Source organism: Scylla paramamosain, chromosome 26 (genome assembly GCF_035594125.1).
Source record: "Scylla paramamosain isolate STU-SP2022 chromosome 26, ASM3559412v1, whole genome shotgun sequence".
Lineage (NCBI taxonomy): Eukaryota > Metazoa > Arthropoda > Malacostraca > Decapoda > Portunidae > Scylla > Scylla paramamosain.
This window is the reverse complement of record NC_087176.1, coordinates 2,418,540-2,435,000: the sequence shown is the minus strand read 5'-3', so window position 1 is coordinate 2,435,000 and position 16,461 is coordinate 2,418,540. Positions and strand designations below refer to the sequence as shown.

The following is a 16,461-nucleotide window of genomic DNA, read 5'->3' as shown; positions in this document are numbered from 1 at the left end:
ACCCTGACTCTAGTGAAGGTGATGCCAGAAGGATACATAAGTGAAAACTTATAAGGAAGGGAAAATGTTCAGGCAAATTGTAACTGAAAAAGTGATTCATGAAGATTTTAAAGTTATGAGCTGTTTAATTTTATCGTTTGTCGTAATATACAAAGTCAGCATTCACATTCATGGAAAAACACAAAAAAAATCTCAAGTCATTAAATGTAAAAATCTAAATCTACAATTAATTGCAATTTACCATTTTTTTCTACAACTAACCTGTAAACCACAATATGCCTGAATGTACTGTGCCCCATGCATGCCAAATAAACAGCGCAACCAGAAGGCGAAAGAGAGTACCAAAGGAGACCAAAACAAATGCATCAAGTACTGAAAATATGCACCAAATGAGAAACAAAACAAAACACATCAGGCAGCAAACTTACCAGCACGGGCACTAGCGTACGTCCCTGCAAAGAAAAGACAGGATGGAGGTGTGAGTGTGGGAGTGAGGGACGGGCGCCTCAGGGAATCCACTGGAGGGGCACATGCCGCCTCTAGGGCCCGGCTAACTCTATGGTGCAGTGCCTCGTGCGGTGGTGCGGCCCTGTTGTTCCTTGGTGCTCCTGGCTGGCTGGTGTGGTGTGCATGATGTGGTGATGGGTGATGTTGTGTGGTGGCTCAGTGTGTTAAGTGTGGCTGGTATGATGTGGATGAAAGGGTGTTGCAGTGTGATGTGGAGTGGTGTCTACAGTGTGCTCCCTAAGTGTGGCTGGTTGGGTGTGAATGAAAGGGTGTACATGTGTGATGTGGTGTGGTGGCTGCAGTGTTTCCTGAGTGTGGCTGGTTGGGTGTACATGTGTGACCTGGTGTGGTGGCTAGTGTGACAGTTTTCCGAAGTGTCTGGGTGGAGCTGCCCTGTGTACATCAACTATCCTTTTGTCTGCTTGTGTTGTTACATTGTTGATATGTGATCTAGTACTGGAGATAAAAAAAATTTAGGGTTTTCTTACTGATGGAATGAACCTGTGATCTGGTGGTATTAAAAAGTGAATATATTGATCTAAAGCTTTTTACTTTGTGTGTGTGTGTGTGTGTGTGTGTGTGTGTGTGTGTGTGTGTGTGTGTGTGTGTGTGTGTGTGTGTGTGTGTGTGTGTGTGTGTGTGTGTGTGTGTGTGTGTGTGTGTGTGTGTGTGTGTGTCCATGCTTGAGTGTACTTGCATGCATGTGTGTCTTTTTCAAATACAACTGGCAGGAAAGCACCAAGGAACAACATGTTTAGCATTCAGCACAATGTTTACTTGCTGAGAACATGAGCAAAACAAAACAACCAAATAAAAGAGGCTTGCACAATATTAAAATAAAAAAACACATATCTAGTTATCTCTGCATAAGCTCACAAATATAATTAATACTAAAACACGTGAGGGTTAGAAATAAACAGACAAATGCCAAACCTAAATGCAATCATTCATACACCAGCCTTACATCTTAACTCTAGTGGTCCTCCAGTGCACAAGGTTCCTGCCTTAACACTAGCCGGGTCACAATGATCCGTGACCCCACCATGCAGGGACGCAACACCCTGGATGCTTCGCACACCAGTGAGCAGGCAGGGTCAGTACAATATTGGAAGCCTTCAATCCTGTTTAGTTGTGCTTTAAAACAATTTCAAACTGTCTGTCCAGCAAAGGAAATATTCCCTTGAGAGGTTGATCTGTTTTGTCTTTTATTGAAAACTGCTTGATAAATCATGGCAAAGCAAGATTTTCATGTCATTATATAACTGTCTGTGTTAATAATCAAGCATCAGAGATAAAGCATTCCTTGCATTTACCTTGTTAGTTTATGTAGGCTACTAGAACCATCTCACACCTGCTCCTGGGAGCAACAATGCTAAATGTATGGATTCAACTTACTTTCACAACTATCTTCTCCATCCACTTCCAGTGCATTGGAATAAAAAAGGATAAGTAAAAGAAAACAGTATATATAAGTTTGAATAAATGAAACCTCCTCTTTCTTCTAGAAATAATGAACAATAACAACCCTAACTGATAATTCCTAAACGGGTCAAATTTATCCATGCAATCACAAAAGATGGAAAGGCCTGGGTAAAAGTACAGGGTATTAACGTGATTAGTAATGGATCTTACTGGTTGTTCAAAGATGTCTTATAAATTCATAAATTCAATAAAGTTTATAAGTAGTCCAATGTAGGTGCATTTAATTGTGAACTACGCTACAGGTGCTGCAATGATGGTATGGAGAGGTTACTCAGCTGGTCCTGGCAAAGTAAGTTCTAAGACTATTTAGTTGCACATCCAATGACTGCAGCAACTGTACTTTCAGCATAGCAACAAATGGTTTGTAACTTAACTTAATAATGACAGAGGTTCATAAAGTTGAGCCTATTAAGAGTTTGGTTAGGTTAGTCTGGGTTACAATGACAATCCTGCTGTGGTATTACTGAGGTTAGGAAGTTTATTTTGTTCAAAATTTTGTATGGGTGGTCATACTCCATCCAACTAAGTAAAAAGAAAATATGCACCACATGGTACATTCTGTGCATGAACAAGATCAACCAGTGAGTGCATGTGCACTTGGAACTTATTTTACCATGACCAGATGACTATCAATTGCCACAGTGTTACCAGTATTCAGACGTGTTGCCATCCATGGTGCGCCAAACCCTCACCTTCACAGTCCAGAAGGAAAAGGTTAACTGCTCACAAAGCCAATACAATACATCAAAATGATGAAGTTAGTAATGCCAAACATGGAATGTTGAGTGTTAAACCAGCATTTGACTTGTCTTTACTTAATCCATGATTGTACCCCAATAAATGCATATGTGTTGTGATGCTGTGACTGACCCTTGGTGTGTGCCTAGTACAATTTCAGCAGTATAATTATAGTTTCCCCCAATAAACCACACATAAGTATGAAGTGTCTCACAGTCTAGATCACACTGCTAGGAGCATTTCTAACTCCATATTACCTTGTCGCAAACGAATAATAAGGTCAGGACGGAATTTCAAAGATTTACCCCAGTTTTTAGCTGAGATCCTGTTTCCACAGTGAAAGGATAGTGAGTGTGTGTGTGTGTGTGTGTTTATCAATGCTGGAGTGTGTTTGTGTGTTTGTTATCAGTGCTGTGCAGACGCTCCAGGTGTGTGACTCTCAGTCATGCACCTAGAGCATGACTGAGGTTAGGATAGGTTAGGATAGGTTAGGTTAGGATAGGATAGGACAGGTTAGGTTAGGTTAGCATAGGTTAGGTTAGGATAGGTAAGGTTTGGTAAGATTAGGTTAGGTTAGGTTAGGTAAGGTTTGGTTAGATTACCTTAACTTTCTGGTTGTGTTCGAATATACTAATGGTGGGGGTTCAGGGGGGGGGAACAGCCCCCTGGTTATAATAGGTTTTAGGAAATTTACTTGACTTCTAGGGAAATTTCCCTACATTTTCAGTCTATATATCACTCGTTTGTGCCCTCCCCCAAACCCCCCCCAGTTTCCCACAGGCCCCCATGCTTGCTGGAAGGGTTGGGAGGGGTGTGGGTAGAGATCGGGGATATTGGGTGAAACTATAAATTTACTATTTCAGCTACTAATAAGTCCAAAAGTTATATCAAGTTAGTCTGGAATTGCAGCAAGTTCCACTGTCACACTGCCAGTTTTTTTTTTTTTTCTGCCATGCAAACGTCTCTTTAGAAGGAAGGAAACCCGCGCTACTAGGTTCACAATACCCGCCATTACATTCCCAAACGCTTGCCCCTAACAGCGGCAGTGAAACGTGGATCCCATGTGGATTCCTGACCTCAATGCACAGATCCTTTGTGTTGGTTAGCTAGTGAAACAAAGAAATGCCACACATCCTGGACCATACAGGGGTCCTTCGCGTCGCATTTCATAGCTAGCCTTTCACCGAGCCGCCCCTGTGTGCCTGCCCAAGCCATAGGTAAGCCCTAAGCTGCCGAGGCACGTTTATTACACCTGGGCATCACACCTCACTTGCTGCACCTTAATTACAACACCTCAGGTAACAACTAACACGCAGATCACATCGGGGGAAGGAAATGAAGGCAATGAGGAGTGATTAAGACACAAAACACAATCGAGGGCACCGTAAAAATAATAAGATAAGGCCTGACCCCTCCCTCCACCCTCGCCTTTCTACTTTAAAATCCTCCATTCTCACTGATATTCACAGCTTACCCACGGCTTTCCTCCACACCTTCCACATCTTCTGTACTCCACTCCTCAGAAACACCAAAAGAAAAGTGCTCAATTACCTGGTTTGCTCATTTTCTGGTGTTTTTTTGGTGTTTTGGCCGCCAACGATCGAACGCTCCACTTGTTTGTTGACACTGAGCAGATGAGGCGCGGGCTGCGTGACTTTAAAAACTAGCCTCATTAACACCTTATATTACGCTCCCATGCTCCTCTGCTGTACTGGAATTGTGTTCGTTTATGTTTTTCTATTTACTTGTGTACGTTTCACGCGTGGGGATTATGTTTTCTTGGAGATTTTTGTCTTTTTTTTTATGTTGTCCCATTACTCATCTTAACGTTCCCTCAGGTGGTTGACAAAAAAAATGTTCTGCTTCGCCTGACTACTTCATTAACACCTTGAGTTATGTCCCCACACTCATCTTGTGTACTGCAATGTGGCTTTTTATGTGTTATATTGTTCACTTTTTTTTTATGTGAAAAGGTTATTGGGAGCCTTTTTTTCACTTCATGTTAACGTTTCCTCATTTGGAAAAAAAAAAATCTTCATTGCCTGATTAGTTCATTAACACTTTAAATTACACTCCCATGCTCATCTACTTTATTGCAATGTCATTTTATCTTTATTTTTTCACACGTGTGTTTCTAGTGCAAGGGTCGGTTTTGTTACAACCTCTCTCTCTCTCTCTCTCTCTCTCTCTCTCTCTCTCTCTCTCTCTCTCTCTCTCTCTCTCTCTCTCTCTATATATATATATATATATATATATGTTTCTTCCTCAGATAGCTGACAAAATGTGTTCTACTTTACCTGATAGTTTTACATCTTGCCATCATATCTTCCTGGTGTTGGAAATTTACTGTACTTCCAAGACATCATATATTAATGCATCAGTTATTTCATTTACAACCTGGAACTCCACATCAATATTGAAAGTATTTTCTCAGACTTGTTACACACATACAGGAAAAACCAAATATACATAACAAGCAAGTGTACATAAAATGCTAATAAGAACCAGCTTACCACTATTTGATGGAAAACTACAAAAACAGTTCTATTTTGCAAATAAAATTCTTACTCTTTATTAAAATAGTTTTGTGATGGTTTTACAGTAATACAAAAATGATAAAAAGACATGCACCATTTTTTCACAAAGCACCATTAGAGCTGCAATACAGCCAGCAGATACTGTACCAAGTTATATATGAGAGACACATTGAAAATATACATTTATCTCTCTGAGCTGCTGTAGTGTGAATACAGTAATGTGTTACAGTAAAAAGATTTCAATGAATACAAATGGCTACTCTCTCCTACTGCCACAACTTGCATTTATAGTAGTTCTCCCTTTTAGTAACATTATGTATGAAAATATACTTAGAACTATATCTCTCGAGATTATTTTATTACTACCTTCTTCCTGATGAAGGGAAACAGTAAATAAGTTCATATTTTCTTTTTAAATTACACAAATAATGAAGATTGTGATGCTTTGAAATACTATAAGAGTGTTTCCTCCCTCAGCACAGAGTTGGGGTGTGCTGGGTACAGACTGTTACCCTACCACCACTGCTAACACTGAATTAATGCAACATTTCAATACATCATATGAATGAGAATACATGGAAGTTCTAAAAATAATATTATTTTCTTTTACTCCTAAATGTCTTTTTGTATACTACTGATAAAGAATAGATATTTGATTGCAGGAATAAGCAACAAGTATATTCCTGCTTGAGCAACTTGCACTTCAGGAGGTTATGGCACTTATACAATATTGCACAGCACACAGGAATCACAGCTCTGACATGGCACCTTATTGATATTAATGAGGCATGGAAACAACTTGTGACCTTGTCCAGGCTTCCTTTCTTTAACGAAGACCTCAGCCTGGTAGGTAGATAATGGATACCTAGACTTACATTAACAATTCTAACAGTATTTATCATTACCTGATTAAAGTGACGTTACAACTTACAGCAGTGTATTTTTCACCTTATAAAAGTAAAAATACAGCAGTAAAAAGTTAACCTTTTAAAATTACACTGTTATGGGCAGGCACCATTTGTGAATCCTCAAACACACCCTGGCTCAGTTACTGCACACACAGCACTACTATTACAGCCTTGTTGTGGTATAAAAACATAAATACAGAAATTATTAAGTCCTGGTATTGCTTATAATCCATGTAATTATGAAGTGAATATATTGAGATTAATGTTTTTTATACATGACAAAAAAAAATATTACATATGTCAGGTATTGCACATAATTCTCCTGCTGTGAATTACTGTTGAGTATGAAATATAACTGATAGCTATAACAAACATGCTCTCTCTCTCTCTCTCTCTCTCTCTCTCTCTCTCTCTCTCTCTCTCTCTCTCTCTCTCTCTCTCTCTTTCTCTCTCAATATCTCTCACAAACACACACACACACACTCACCAAGCTCTCTACCCAACAGTTCTTAGGCAGTGACGACAAAAACTGCACTGACAGCACACAAGCAGCTCACTCATTCCACCTCAACACGAGTTGCTGACAGCAGCACCCAACAGTCATTCAACCTGCTGTATACAGGGCCCACAGGAAGCTACACACACACACACACACACACACACACACACACACACACACACACACACACACACACACACACACACACACACACTTTTTGACCACTGCTTTGACCCTTTTATGGGACTGGCATTTCAGTGGGTATATTTTTTTATTGGATTTTTGTTGCCCTTGGCCAGTGTCCTTCCTACATAAAAAAAAAAAAAAAAAAAAAAAAAAATGGAGTTGCAGATGCATATCATGCTATTCTAGTGTGCAATAACCAATAAATATCACAAGCACAGAATATTTTTGGAATACATGGAATAGGAACAATAAACTAAACTAATTTATGCTAAACTGACTTAAATAATTACTATGTGACTTAACCCTTTCACTGTTAGACTTTTCCATAATTACTAACAACTTAGAAAAAACTAACTACATGTACTACAAATTCTTAACTAATTCTGTAGCCTTTAAAACAGAAAATTTACCTATATTCTCCCTTTTTCTGTGTGGCCATACAAACATTTCTTATGTTGCTTTTCCTTAACAAAAGGACAATGATGGCAGTAAAAGGGGTACAGGACACAACATTATATTCTCACTGAGCTATTCAATGTCTTTCAATCACACCTGTTTACTTGTACCTGACCTGCATGTGGGGCAAGACCAATGCCTGTGTGGGTGTGGGCAGGTGGTGTACAGATTTCTTTGATTGGATTTAAGTGGTACATAATACACGTTAGTGAAGGCAAGTCTGAAGCCCCACAGTGAGCACTCGGCCTTGGGAACAGTATATGTATGCAATTGTTTTTTCCCTGTAAAGCTATATTAGTGCATTTTTAGGTCTTATTTCAGCATTATGTGTTTTACGTAATAGCTTAGTACTGGTTTATATCCCTCTCTGCATCATGTCATGCAATGAACATTATGGGTTAGAAATAATATATACTGTATGTGTGATTTATCTTCCCTCTGTAATTACACAATGAATGCTATCACTATGGAATGGCATTGATACAATTCTTAACCATTTAGAAGCCAAGAATTGGACTACACAACACTCATGGCTCCTGCTCCATGCCTTCACTCCATATCCTAACATATCATTTGTGATTACTTAAACTTTTCACATAATGATTATTGCAACACATAATTCTGCCATAAAACTTATCTCATAAAAAAATTACATCCATAGGCACTTATGATAAAGGTACTCTCTCTCTCACTCTCTCTCTCATGGTACACAGTAGATACATCACCAGGATATTTTCTTATTTGGCAGAGCCTCACACAGGCAAGTCTGGGGTGAGGTGCTGCAGGGAGGGCCACTTCCACTACTCACATCCTGCCTCCCTTCACACATCAGCAGGCTTGAGCTGGTGTCCTTCTGGCACTGCAGCAGGCTTGGTGCTGTTAATCAGGAAGGTCCGAACATAGGAGGCAAACATGAGGAACCTGAAATGAATTACATGATTAACTTTCATACAAAAATAATCAGATACAAAAATATACAACCATGAATAGGAACGTATAAAATTAAATGAGAGATAACTTACGCACATGATTATGATACCATATTGATATCTTCTATAAAAAAGATACCTCACGTTATAATTTCATTGCCACTGCAGAGACGGTAAGCATTTATAATAATTCTGATCTATCATGTTCATGTTTTAAAGAGGGATGTAGCCAAGACAAGATGAGTCATGTGGGCTGATGGACTTCAGTTTAATATAAGGAATTGCTGGTGGGTGACAGCGTGTGGATGAATTACTTTTTTATGCACAGAGGAGACAGACCAAGAAAAAAAATAAAAAAAATAAAAATAAATAAATAAATAAATAAATAAATAAATAAATAAATAATATTAATTAATTAATTAATTAATAATAGTAATAAAAAAAAAAAAAATATATATATATATATATATATATATATATATATATATATATATATATATATATATATATATATATATATATATATATATATATATATATATATATATATATATATATATATATATATATATATATATATATTTAAAATAAAATGAATAAATAAATAAATAAAAAAAAAAGTGAATAAATCTGAAAAAAAATAGAATGCTTGATAAATGTCTCTTCCAAAAAAGAAAAGGAAGAAAAATGTGTATGGATAAAGAACCTTATTTTGGTGGTTGATGCTATCCAGGTAGGTAGACAGACAAGCTATATATATGTATCAACCTGCTGAATATAACACCTTATGCAAGAGTTAACCAGTATTCTTAATCACTCATCCCTTTTTCTGGTAGGCTCTAGAACTCCCTGCCTGCTTCTGTATCATCTCCTTCCTATGACTTGAACTCTTTCAAGACACTTATTCTTTGGTTTATTATTAGTTTTGACCTCTGTTTGGGGACTGATGCTTCAATGGAGTCTTTTTATTCCTAATTTTTGTTACCCTTGACCAGCACCCCTCTTGCATAAAAAAAAAAATAAATTGCATAAATTAAAAAATAAAATAAATAAAATGAATAAATAAATAAATAAAATAATAATAATGATAATAATAATAATAATAATAATAATAATAATAATAATAATAATAATAATAACAATAATAATAATAATAATAATAATAATAATAATAATAATAATAATAATAATAAAAATCCATAATAATAATCCATATCATCCTGAAGAAATAAGCATCCACTGTTATTACACTATTACCACCACTACCACCACCAGTACACCACCATTACCACCACCACTCACGCCATGGACACAAAGAGGAATGACAGCAAGACGAGGAAGCCAAACGTTTCCCTCCGTGGCAGGATGATGAGCAGGACAGAACGCAGCAGGTCAAGGCTCTGGTTGAGGGAGGACTGCACCCCATTGATGGCTCCACGCTGCCCCTCCTCCACCCCCTCCTGCAGGATCTGAGTTACTGTCAGGTCGGCCAGCCACAGTCCTGCAGATTTGGGATACTTCAGGTTAGTATTTGATGTATATCATTGTTTAATATGTCATTATAAGAAGTTATAAGTGCAAATTCTGTATTAAAATATCTGGTTAAAGGACACAATTCATAACTTAAAAAATTCACCAATACAATTACTCTTATTACCACTACCATTACTACTCTTACCACTACTACTACTAATACTACTGCTATTTTATTGACACAAGCCACTCACCAAAACGAGACGTGATAATTCCAGTCATGAAGAGGATGACGAAAGTGAAATCCCGCTCCTCTTCCTCCTCCTGCACACCAGAGTCCAGGTCAGGAGGCAGCTGCTCCTCCAAGGTTGAGTTGAAGTCCACCACCAAGCTGCGGGAATCACTGAGCACTGAGGAGGCATTGAAGCCGTACTGTGGAGTGGCTGGTGAAGCAGCAGGGATGGCTGGGGCGTTGGGGAGTGTAGGAGCCTTGCCAGAAGTAATAGGGCCATATAAGATTGCAGAGGCATCAAAGGGACTTCCAGGGGCAAAGACAGATGCCACACATAATGTCAGGCACAGAGTCTCACAGCAAAAGCCCACCAGGCCTGTTTTAACCAAGCCAACCTGCCGAGAGATTAGGAGTTTCATCACCAATTAGCTCTCCTCCCTTCCACTCACTATCTGAAAAGAACAATTCCATGAGAGAGAGAGAGAGAGAGAGAGAGAGAGAGAGAGAGAGAGAGAGAGAGAGAGAGAGAGAGAGAGAGAGAGAGAGAGAGAGAGAGAGAGAGAGAGAGAGAGAGAGAGAGAGAGAGAATGTACATTCTTGACAAGGAGACACACTATGAAAAGAAAATGGAAAGTTTCTACTACAATAACATTTTAGTCATTCATTCAGAAGCGAGTGGCATGACAGCACTGACCTTCTTTCTCAGCACAGGGAAGGCAAGGGAGCCAAAGATCCCAAAGAGAGAAGCCACGGCCGTCAGAAGACCCAGCACAGTCTCTGACACTCCAGAGTCATACACGAAGGCTGTGTGTGTGTGTGTGTGTGTGTGTGTGAAAAGATAGGCACAAAAGTGAGTGACTTCATAATACTGACTCATATTCTACAGTCATGCATGTAATGTAAGCAAAAATACAGTTCTATACACATCCCAAGGATATCCTTGCAGGGCATTCCTCAAAACAAGCAAAGTACCAGAGATGAGGATAATGAAGATGATGACAATTTATATTGATCAATATATAAAGCCATTATATTAAGAAGACCCCTACAAAGAAGAGTATCTGAGAAGAGGCATCTACATGCATACATTCACATTTGCAATCCCATTCACAAGATTCCCTCACTTCTAAGCCTCCAGAGAAAGAACTGAGCTTCACTGACCACATACATACATATCTCTGGAATACTTGACTGTGCATGAGAAGTTCATGAAAGGAATTTGTTTATGTACAAGTACCTTACAAGGTCATGCATACATTCTCAACTCTTGCATCAGAAGCTATGCATATGAAGTCATTTTTGGGATGTACATATGGCTGTATGTAGTATCTTTTCACATTACCACATCCTAGAGCTACATTTGTTTGTTTGTAGTGCATCAACATCAGGACAACCATGATAACAGGACTAAAAGCTGAACACCCTTGGGCCAATACACATTATAGGGATGGTCACACTCAGGTCACAGTCCAGTCACATATTATTACATGCATATCATCAATGGAGACCAGTGTGAATGCTTCCAATGAAATGCATGTAATAATACTTGACCAGACCCTGAGCAGACTGCAACTCGAGCATGACTGTCCCTATATTGTGCATTGGCCCCTGAGATCAAGCCCAAGAAAATCAATCTGACACCCAGAAATCACACAACTAGGTGAGACTGATCATTTAAATTCTCCTATTATTGAAGCAAGTCAGTAAGAATGCATCCCTTCCTCCCAACACACACACACACACACACACACACACACAAACACATGCAGGACATTACACAGATACAAACACATACTAGTTAAATACACACAAATATTTATGTACCTCTTGAGTAGTTATCAAAGGCGAGGACAGTCATGAAGAGCAGTGCCAGACCCAGGCCAGCATTCCTAACAGGGTGGTGCATGTAGGCTCTCCAGGCACTCCAGGCCACTGTAAGGCGTTCCAGGGCCTGGCTCATGCCCTGCCCCTCCCTTCGCCTCTGCCGCTCAGCCTCCATGTCAGGTAACTCTTGGCTACTTTTATCTCCTTCAGACCCTATGTTTTCTTCTCCTTCTCCACTTCCTCCCTCATTGTTTACCTGTGGATGAAAGTAGAGGATCAGTGTGTGTGTGTGTGTGTGTGTGTGTGTGTGTGTGTGTGTGTGTGTGTGTGTGTGTGTGTGTGTGTGTGTGTGTGTGTGTGTGTGTGTGTGTGTGTGAGGGAAGAGGGGTACATTTTCAATTACAATCTCTCTTTGGACAGACATATAGCACACAAACAGTAATCACCACATTACCACATCCTACACACCTCTCCCTTGGACTTCTGCAGGTGTGGATTGGAGTAGAAGAGGTGGTGGAGGAGGCCGTATTCCACCAGGAGAGAGCCCACATTCCAGGAAGCAATGACTATGCCACCCACCATCAGGCCAAAGGAGGTCATCACTGCACCCACGATGACTGGAGCCAGCACCTCAGTACTCAGGTCTACTGTTCTCAGCACACTGTTCATTCCTAGGGGAGGAATACACAAAAAAACTGTAATTTATTTCACTAAGAAGAAAGGAAAAGGCAACAGCAACTGTTCCTGCCACAACAAAGAAGTGAGACAAGTTCCCTTCCATGAAAGGAAATATGTGGAGACTCACTTGCCAGCTGAGTTTTATCTCGGCCACAAATGACAAGGATCCAATCCTTCTCAATGGCCAGCTTGGAGCCCAGCGTACCAATCTGTGCCACACAAGCTGTGAGGATCACCCCAGCCTGTAGTGGTTGATAAACATACACACCATTATATTTTACATCCTACAGCCCCATCATTTATTTTGCTCTGACATAATACTGTTATCTCAGAACAATATCCAGGCAACCATCTTTGAAAGATTTATTATTTGAATATTACCTAAGACTCTTCATACCTTTTATATGAGTCACATTAGTTTCAGATGAGCCTTCAGTGCAATCACCTAATTTTTCGGTTTTAAATGTTCATAACAATGGTTTATGATCTACCTAGAAGGAAACAGGGTGTTTAAAATCCTAAAAAAGAGAGGAAAAAAAATCTTGCTTTATATCCCACACATACCTATTTCTCCTTTTTTTTATTATCTCATCTTTTCTTTTCAACTCTATATGCCCTCCTTCCCATCCTTCATATAATCTTCATGACTAACACTGCTGTAGTACTTGTTGCTGCAAATGAAGAACCATCCAGCTTTAATTTCACTTGCATGTAAATAATTGAAGTGAAGTTTAGCTAATGAGTAGCTGGTGCATCAGCAAGATGTAGCTTCCCATATTTATGAAATCTTTGCTTTTTGGCTATTGATTATTGGGACTGAGAAGTCCACCAGATAAAAATAACAGGTAATGTTTGTCTCACTGGCACACCTCAGCCACCACCAGGGCCCATCCGTCCCATTCTTTGAAGAGGTTTGGATAGGAGGTGATGAGGACCAGCAGTGCAGCACACAAACACACCATCAGGTTCTGCACACTCAAACTCAGCTGGGCTGCTCGGAGCCGTGATGTGCGATCCACCCAGCGGCCAACAGGAGCCCCCAGGACAATGACTGTGAGTGCCAGTGCTGCTCCGTAGATGGCAGCAAGACGCAGCGACCCTGGAGTGACCTGGAAGAAAGAGGAAAGTACTTGTTTTAATGTTTTGTTAGTTAAATTTTACTGTTTTAACATATTTCTATGGACTATAAGCATATATATATATATATATATATATATATATATATATATATATATATATATATATATATATATATATATATATATATATATATATATATATATATATAAAATTAAGCTATATTTCATCAAGATATTTTGTTAATGGCTCTGTAATAGTTTCTGTTTGTAAAACCAAGTAATATGTGGTCAATAAACATCTATATATCTATCTATCTAAGTAAAAGTTAGGCAGGCAGAATAAGACAAATCATGAAGCTAAAGAGAATCAAATGAATGAAGTAGGAAAAGAAGCATGCCACACCTCAAGCAAAAAGATTCCTCCAGCAAACATCCACATCCGGTCGCCCCACGAGGAGAGGAAGTGTGAGGCATACACCTGCAGCCGCTCATTGAAGCTGCGGCAGCACCACCACCGTGCCTCCTCCTCCTCCACACCTGTGCCACAATGACACAATTGTGAGCTGTACTTCGTTAAGTGTTCAGGGAGAAAATGTCATGATAACAGAATGTTACAGCGGCAGGGAAATGTTTGTAGTGGCTGTGTGAGTGAAGTGTTAATTTGAGTGTTTAAAAGTGTTGCTGGAGGCCACTACTATTGAGGAAGTGATGTTCAGACAGCCTTGAGAGTAGACATCACTGGTTGGCTGCTATACCTGCTAGTAGTGACCAATCAGTGACAATCTGAAATATTAAAAAAACCTGGCAGGAGGCAGGGAGGGGATGTTGCACCATGTCTAGCTCTATGCCACTTCTGTGCTGTACCTTCCTCAACCATGTTTGCATCATGTGTGTGTCCTCTGTGGCTGTGCTTAGACTTATAATGATGTGGGACTTGTCATGCCCACATCTAGCCTTGTGCATTCTGTGTGAACAGTGTGTGCTGTGTGTGTTTGACTCTTGCCTCTGGTGTGGGGAGTGTCCTGTGAGTCACAAGGTAATTGTGCCCTCTTCTCTAGTAGTGAAAAAAACTAACATGCCCAGCTGTGCTGGGCATGTTAGTTTTTGCATGTCATGTACATTCTACTACTATGCCCAGCCCCTTGAGTTGCTTTCCCTTGCATCATGGTGCCTGGTGACGGAGTGAGTGCTGTCCTGACTACTGCTGCCTCCATGTGAGTTGCTGCCTGCCAGAGTAAGAGTTTTACTAGTGGATGGATGGCTGTGGGAAGTGTAGGTGGTGGGTTCTCAACAATAACTTGGCAAATTTAGTGGTATCTTTTAAGATGTCATTCACCTTAGCAATATAATTAAATCTGTTAAGTATTACAGCTACATAACCTTAATTTGGTTTACAAATAACTACCAAGGTTTTTTAAAAAGGGTAATGTCTGCCTTCATCTTTTCCCTCATTTTTATGAGGGCAGATATTACTCTTAAAAAAACCTTGGTAGATGAAGTGACCCAATTATATGTAAACTGGATCAAGGTTCTGTAGCTGTAATACTTAACAAGTCTGATTATATTGCTTAGATGAAAAATAGATTCAGAGATACCACTAAATTTGATCAGCTATGTTATGATAGCCTGTACTTAAATCATTTCCATTTTGAAGTTTGTCATGTTCCCCTTGGGCTACCTTCTGAAGCACTGAGAAACAGATCTGAAAGCTGGACAAATCTTAAGCCATGAGAAGCTTTTGCCAGGCTGGGGACGAAGCCTTTGACCAGATTATAGAGCAGCGCCTTAAACGTCAGGACGATGATTGCCCAGGGTCATTTTAATTGTGATCTTTGTAATCCAAGTCACTACATTAACACATATATACACAGTAAAATTTCTGTCTCTTCTTCCATACAGTACTAAGCAATCAAGGCTGTGACTTTTTGCACGTCCCAAGAAAGCACTCACCCTTCCCTGCGTCCACTCCACCACCACCAGCATCGTCAGAAACTGCTGCGTTCTCTTTCTCTCCCGTGTTTGAGCCGCCACTTTTCTCCCCCTCCTCTGGACCACTGGAGAGGCACGGTGCTACAGCTGTCACTCTGCTCCTGGAGGCGTCATCAGGCTTGTCCTCGGCTCTTGGCACGTCCTCCTGGGGGCACTCCACCCCTGCTTCCTCTGATGTAGCTGTCATCCCTCACCACATGAGCAAAGTCTCTGTTATCTGTAGTTTCGATGGCAAAATTATTCTCTCTACAAATATTCTTCCTTAAAAAAAATAAATAAATAAAGAGAAGTGGTTTTGTCTGTGTTATATGCGACTTAGTAATAGAATTATACCCCTTCCCTTCGCATCCTCCTGAAGTCCCGTCCACTTGGGCTCTTCTTTTATGAGATGCAGTGTCATGATATTATATTACTTCCCTAGTTCTGTTCTGTTCATCATTGTTATTCCTCATAACAGTGATGTGCTCCTAAAATTCTGAACACCATTATCTCCTTGATGATCACGTGTTATACCCACTTACCAACCAAACTGAGCACCTCACCAGCCCCGATAGCCTCTTTCCTAGCACTACACTGGCCTGATTGAGACTGTCAGTCCCACGAGACACAATTAATGGGCAAGGTCATTAGAGGTTGCACAACTCAGACTGCTCCTCGCCCCTCACGCTGGGTATCCAAGACATGTTTACTGTCTTCGATTCCCTCTGCTCGAATCGAAGCCTTAGTAAAGATTTACATCATAAATTTACTATGAATTTTGTTGAAGGGCAAGATGAATTTTCAGCCACCACAAGACCTATGAGATTATCTAAATAGCCGATGAACTTCATGTCGCAATGCAATCAGTGAGAACAGATAAGATTCTCTTTGATTAACTCTTGAGTTTTTGATGGTCACGCTTAGCCTTCAACTGACATTATTCTTGAGCGTATCTCTCGTATATA

At 39.8% G+C, this 16,461-nt stretch overlaps 1 protein-coding gene across 6 annotated transcripts; it reads right to left on the bottom strand.

Moving 5' to 3' along the window:
- Positions 1 to 5,272: 5,272 nt before the first annotated feature.
- LOC135113589 (solute carrier family 40 member 1-like) lies at positions 5,273 to 16,410 on the bottom strand. 6 transcript variants are annotated; one of them, XR_010274889.1, is made up of 11 exons: positions 15,479 to 16,410; positions 13,932 to 14,065; positions 13,319 to 13,558; positions 12,577 to 12,691; positions 12,240 to 12,442; positions 11,772 to 12,027; positions 10,642 to 10,751; positions 9,970 to 10,342; positions 9,545 to 9,743; positions 6,844 to 8,234; positions 5,273 to 6,807 (listed from the first exon to the last, which is right to left on the bottom strand). XR_010274889.1 is itself a non-coding variant. In XM_064028883.1 (11 exons), the coding sequence occupies exons 2-11, from the start codon at positions 15,702 to 15,704 to the stop codon at positions 8,135 to 8,137; spliced, it is 1,956 nt and encodes a 651-aa protein (XP_063884953.1). In that variant the 5' UTR covers positions 15,705 to 15,778; positions 16,039 to 16,410; the 3' UTR covers positions 5,273 to 8,134. The 6 variants fall into 6 exon arrangements, 3 of the variants coding, with proteins under 3 accessions (XP_063884953.1, XP_063884952.1, XP_063884954.1); XR_010274890.1 differs by having other exon boundaries at positions 6,854 to 8,234; XR_010274891.1 differs by having other exon boundaries at positions 6,860 to 8,234.
- Positions 16,411 to 16,461: the final 51 nt, after the last annotated feature.